The sequence below is a fragment of the Mastomys coucha genome, unplaced genomic scaffold (assembly GCF_008632895.1).
Source record: "Mastomys coucha isolate ucsf_1 unplaced genomic scaffold, UCSF_Mcou_1 pScaffold6, whole genome shotgun sequence".
Classification (NCBI taxonomy): Eukaryota; Metazoa; Chordata; class Mammalia; order Rodentia; family Muridae; genus Mastomys; species Mastomys coucha.
The window spans coordinates 20730687-20736841 of record NW_022196912.1 but is presented as its reverse complement, the minus strand read 5'-3'; the positions used below and the strand labels follow the sequence as shown (position 1 = coordinate 20736841).

At 48.3% G+C, this 6155-nt stretch overlaps 1 protein-coding gene across 1 annotated transcript in view; it reads left to right on the top strand.

The window, feature by feature from the left end:
- The first annotated feature begins 1810 nt into the window (after positions 1-1810).
- The window catches only part of Ehd3 (EH domain containing 3), a 26933-nt gene continuing 22588 nt past the window's right edge, over positions 1811-6155 (top strand). The window contains exon 1 of the mRNA XM_031356032.1: positions 1811-2448. Within this exon, the coding sequence (XP_031211892.1) occupies positions 2222-2448 (227 nt within the window). The 5' untranslated portion in view covers positions 1811-2221. The remainder of the gene's footprint in view (positions 2449-6155) is intronic.

The window sequence follows — 6155 nt, the reverse complement described above, 5'->3', positions numbered from 1 at the left end:
TTATCCCTCTTGTGGATGGGATATTGAAGCTGCTTGTACACCATAGTTCAATATACAGTTTAGCTCCACCTCGTTAATTTTCATAGACAACTCGGTTTGGATTTCCATTCCCGTGCCACTAGATGTTCCTGACATTGCCTCCTGGCTTCACATGTTGGTGCTGATGTAAACCGTGAGTCTGAATGGTTTCTCAGTGCTGGCTTCAGTGCTCAGAAGGTAGTCCACTCTTGGGTTCAACAAGAGTGTCAGGAGGCCTGAACTAAGGAAATTCTATTCAGCACCATCTCTAACGTTCCCCACAGAAATCCCACAGTGTCAGCAAACCCCTCCTCTACCTGCCACGCCTACAAGCTTGTTCCAAGGGCAATCCATTGTAGCTCAAACAGATCCTCTACCTACTCATTCTGACCCCTTGCCAACTTCTTCAGTCACTGCATGAGCTTTGCAACTGTCTGGTTGCCAGCAGAAGAAAATCTGAAACCGCTCTAGGCTTTGGGTCACCATCCTTTCTCCTCCTCCACCGTTTATCAGACTGTCGATCCTACGTCAGAGTCTCCTGACTCTAACCTCCTCTGCTCTCCCACTGCCACTGTTCCCTGACGTTCGGTACAGTTTCCCAGCCTCCACTCCTCCAGATAACACTCCCAGTCTCCCCAGCCTGACCTGGTCTATTAGCTCCTTATCTTGTGGGTGGGCGGAAGGAAGGGCAGTGGGAACCCTCGGCCTTAGGAAAGAGGAATGGTTTGCCGCCTCACTGGTTAGAACCGTGATAGAACTGTCGTTGACTTTGTTCATTGTTGCTGGCCCACCCTTTGCCACACCTGGCTGATGTCCCACTACTGTTCTTAGCATTGCTAGAGATGAAATGACACGATTTTTCCCAGAGGGGCACTACAATGTTGTGATGAAACGCTGTTTCTTGAGATCTCAGCAGCCCCTGTGCTTGGTGAGCATTTTGTTAATATAGCAGTTATTGGTAATGATATTTTTATGGGTTTCCCGTTCCTTGTTTGGCTCCTATTTTGGTGTGCACATCCTTCCATGACGGTTCCCATCATCCATTTCACGATCTACCGCCTTCCGGTCTTCTCTCAGCTCATCCTTGACGAGCCATCACAGCCGCGTTTCCTGTGACGCCTTCAAGTTGGTCACGAAAAAGTAAAAGATGGGTCCCTTTTCCATGTCTGCTGTAATTCTACCCTGCTGTATCTCCTAAAAAGCTCAGCTTTTTATGTAGTTGTGTGCAAATGAGGTTGCTGTCCCTTAGCACTCCCTGCCTGTGTGTGTTTTGCTGGCTTTACCTACCTTATTGAGAGGGAAGGGGAGAGGCAGGGAGGAGAGAAAGAGGGAAACCGGTTTTTGTTTGTTTGTTTTGTTGTTTTGTTTTGTTTTGTTGTTTGTTTCTTACTTCACCTCAGGCCTGAAAAGTTTAGTTACTGCTATTTTTAGTTAGTTCATGTCACTTATCAGGGGCACCTTCTTTCTGTGCCCCAAGGAAAATATAGTAGAATTTTCCCCAAATGGTTCCCAGTACTAGTGTCCCCAGGGAACTGACCTCGGTAACCAAAGGAACTGAGTCTCAAAACAGTAGAGTAGGTCAAGGCTGTCTTAGTCGCCGTCCTTCAGAGGGCGCTGCTCCCAAGTCAAATCCCCAGGGCTGGGAAAGAAATGCCTGCACTTTCCCACAGGACTCTGGCAGCAGCTTTTTGCAGATAGAGTCAGCGCGGCCGCAGAGCGCCTGCCCACAGACATGGCGGCGCCCTGTTTGGCTTCGCGTCGCCCTAACCGTGGAGCCCGCCGGGCTTTGCCAGTTCTCGGGGACTTCCTGCACGTCTGGCATTTAAACGCGCGCCGGGGGCAGCTGGATGCTGCTGCGGATGCGGAGCTGTGTGCGCCACTGCCTACTCGGAGCAGCCTGGGCGCCGCAGCAGCGGAGCTCGAGCATCCTTTAGTCACCTATCCGGGAGACCCAGAACTCACGCTTCGGCTTCCCTCCCGGCAGGGTCGTCTTTCATTTCCAAGGTTGCAGTTCTCTTGACAAAATCCGCAGCATCCTTCTCTCCAGCCAGGCTGTGGATGAACCTAGGGCTGGACTGGATCCAGCAGGTGGGGCAGCCCGGGCCATGGTGCGTCTGAGCCCCGAGCTCTGGTAAGGCAGCAGTGGTGGTGTGGTTCCAGCTAGGTGAGTGCCACTCCCGGGAGCCTTCTCCCAGCTGCCACGATGTTCAGCTGGCTGGGTAACGACGATCGCCGCAAGAAGGACCCCGAGGTCTTCCAGACCGTGAGCGAGGGGCTCAAAAAACTCTACAAGACCAAGCTGCTGCCTCTGGAAGAGTATTACCGCTTCCACGAGTTCCACTCGCCCGCCCTGGAGGATGCTGATTTCGACAACAAGCCCATGGTCCTGTTGGTGGGCCAGTACTCTACCGGCAAGACCACCTTCATCAGGTGAGCCGTATCTGGCTGCTGAGCCTTCTGGGTGGCATGGAACGGCTTCTATTAAGGGCTCTGAAGAAATATCCCTGTGGGAGGCCTCAAAAGTTAACCCTGCTGCCAAGTCCCCATTGAGTCCTGCATGATGTCCCTCCTCAGTTCTTAGCCCTGGTCATTCTGAAGCATTCAAATCATCCCTGTTGTCTGATTTGGGCACTGTGAAACTGAGGCACAGAAGGAGGGGGTATTATAACCTCTCCATCGGTCGGTCTTTTCTTGTGAAAGGCTCAGGATTACCCAGGGTTGCCTCACCTTTGCAGCTAGCTAAGTTGTTCTCCTGGTCGCAGGCCTGGGAATGGGGGTGAACTGGAGACCCTGGGGTCATTTTGTTCTTTTATCCTTTTTCCTTCTCTCTGATAGCGCTTTTAGGTCTGTCTCTTAGAGAGGCAGGATCCTTTTAATAGGTTTCTTCTTTGATCTTAATAGTTCAATAATAACATTAAAGCTCACAGAAGTAGAGGAGATGCTGAGATGCCTCATCCGGCCCTTGACTTTGCAGGTGAGGTGGCAGAGGTGATGGGAGGGTAAGTGATGGTTTAGAGCCCCACAAGATGGAAGCAGCCCTAGGTGCCTGTGAAAAATGTAAGATAAGTGCCTGTAACTTTAACAGCGAGTCTTCCATTTCATTGAATGATAGAATTAGGGGGCTGCAAGCATTTAGAGAGAGTCAGAAACATCCTTATCTCTGAAAAACAGGCCTCTTTCCATCTTCAGTGTGTACAGTCGTCTGCAAAGGCAGGCAGCCTTTCTCAAAGGTTGAGGGGTACACATATTCCAAAGGTTGAGCACTGCTTATGGCCCTTTGGGCCGAGAGTCACTCTTACAGGTCACTCTTACAGGTGCCGTATCCTCCCCAGTCAAGGGTACCCATCTGCAGAGGGTTTGAAAGCAGCAGTCCTCATGTTTCTGGACTGGCATCTGTGACATGCAGAGCCATGTGCTTCGCTTGGTAAGGAGAGCAGCAGAGTTGACAGCCTGGTGACTCATTTTCCAGTCTCTCATGTCTCCAGTGCTAAGGTTCTGGGAGCCATGTGTGTATCTCGCTTACCTGTCCTGTCTGAACAGAGCACCGAGTCATTTGTCTTTGTGGAGTGGACAGTCTTGGGCTGTCAACTTGACCTGCAGCTTTGCAAGGTCAAATGATTTCTGAAGTGGGGACCTGGGGGTAGTGGCTTCTCCACTTTAATATATTTTAAACATGAGAGATAAATCTGTTGGGTTTTTTCACTTTATTTTTAAAAATCTAAATCACTTTTCATATATATATATATATATATATATATATATATATAGTGAAAGCTATAGAGCTTTCTTTAGAAAACTACATGGATACCCTAAGTTTACCTGTAGTGTTGAGTGGATTTAACTGGAAACGTGGAGGGAGAATTTTACATTCAAGGTCAGCCCTTAATTATTTTTTAAATATCAGTTGGTGCCAAACATGCTTCAGAGATACCTGGGTTGTGCACACAAGTTCCTTTGTATCGCTGTTCTCCACCCTATTGGGTTTACACCTCATGGCAAGTGTGGGCAATCTTCACACTGTTGTTGGTTTTGCAGAGCCTTCCCTGGCCCTCTGACCATCCTCGGCCACGACCTGAGGACATTAAACTATTGGAACATCTCCTTCCCACAGCAAAGGCACTTTGTTAGCTTCTGTGCCTGAGCATCTCCAAGGACTAAGCTCTGGGGAGTTCCCAGCAGCCATCTTGCAAACTGGGAAGGAAGAAAGGCACATGTGTTTTAAGAACAGGGTCCCCGAGCAGCAGAAAGGTTCAAGTGCCACTGTGTGGGATGCCCTCTGGATTTCGCCTGAGTCACCACAGGCTGTTACTGGATCTAAGAAAGTGGCAGAGTGAGGTGCCCCACGTTATCCCTTATCTGAGGGAGGCAGATCCCTCTTCTTTCTTATCCTCCTAGTCCAAGGGGCCCCCTTCCTGCTCATAACAATAACTGAATTTAGCTCATGCACCCAAAGCTGTTTCCCCTATAGAGAGAGGGCCAGAGTGGAGAGAGTCAACTATCAGACAAGGAGGACACAGACACAGGCATTTTCCCAAACCAAACTGCATGTTTGCTCTCTTCTCATTAAATCCAACAGTTTCATTTATTATTAGAAAGTGAAGAATAGAATAGACTTGAAAAAGAAAACAAAACTGTCCATAAATATAACTCAGGCAAAAGCCATTTAAAATATGTTTACCTTTTCAGTACTTACAGCTGTCTTACACTTTGTTAAGTTCATACCATGAATGTAATTTCATAAGCTAGAGTTTTTTAGTTATAGTTATAGTGTGACTATGCCTCACGTAACCAGCATTTTCATCAGCTATATAATATTTCACTTCAGAGAGATGCAGTCTATTCCCTAGTTAGCTGCTACTTTTGAGTGTTTCTGGTTGTTCCTGATTTGTTTGCTGCTCCAAGACTACCCTGAATAGCGTATTCTCCACAGATTGGTCTTGTTTTCTTTCTCAGAGATTACAAGAAGCCGGGGGGAAAAGGCTAAAGGTTATGCAGCATTTTTCATAAATATTTAATATTAAAAAAAGAAAGTGTTTCTATTGAGTCACATTCTGCAGTTGCCTCCCAAGATGGTAGTATGCATAACTATCACTCTCCTCTGAGTGTGTGTACCCTTGTCTGGCTCTCAGGAGCCTTCCCATCTCTGTCTGAGGCCTGAGCCTGGGAAGAACCTGTCCCCTCCAGGACTCACCCCTTGAGCCCCTCACCATTGGCTTCATGTCTCCTGAGTGTCCATCCACTCTCAGCTCTGCCTGTTTGCCATGAAGCGTATTCATGTCTCGGGAAGAACACACAGAAAGGACATTCTTGTAATAACTAATTGACGTGCTATGATCTCTGCCTGAAATAACTTCCCTGGCCTAAGGCCCAGCAACCCAGAGTAATAAAATAAACAATAAATTGGTCTGTGGGCTGCTCCCTCCAACACAGTCTGTCTTCTTGAAGCACAGTAGCTCTGTGTCCCTGGTGGTCTCCTTCCGCCTCTGCTGTTTGTCTTGCTGGCCTGAAGCTTTAAGCCCCTCCTTCTCTGGACCTGTTGGATTCCTGGCCACCTTTTCTTGCTATTTATTTTCTGGGCCTTCTCTGTCTGCTGGCAGGCAGGAGAAAGGAAGTAGAGGTAGGCAGGAGGTAGTCCAGGTACTGGCTTTTCTTTAGGCTCCTTGATCTTTGCTCGGGCTGAAGAGGAGAAGTCTGAGGTTCAGAGCCCCCACAGCACAGCAATGTCTGGGTTGATCTTGAGCCTCCTCTGTAGTAAGTCTTGGACCACTGGGATGCTGGGCCTTCCAGAGTGAGCCCGACTTAGCTGTCTCATTCAGCTCTTCACATTTCCTCAAGGACTCTGCAGCCTCCACCAAGGGTGATTGATGTAGTGTTTCCTGTGTTTGCTCCATCTGTTATCATTTCCAGGATGGACAGGGATGGGGTCCCAGGGATGGGGACCCACACCTTACCCTGGGCTTCAGTGTGTGATTACCTCATGAAAGATGATTTTCATGGAAACCAAAGGCAGAGAGTTCACCATCCTGGGGAAACTCACTCCTCTGTAGACTGAACTCTGCCTGCAACAGTACCTGTACCACTTCAGAGCTCTGCTATCAGGAGTCAGAGGATTTTTTTTTTTTTTTTTTTTTTTTTTT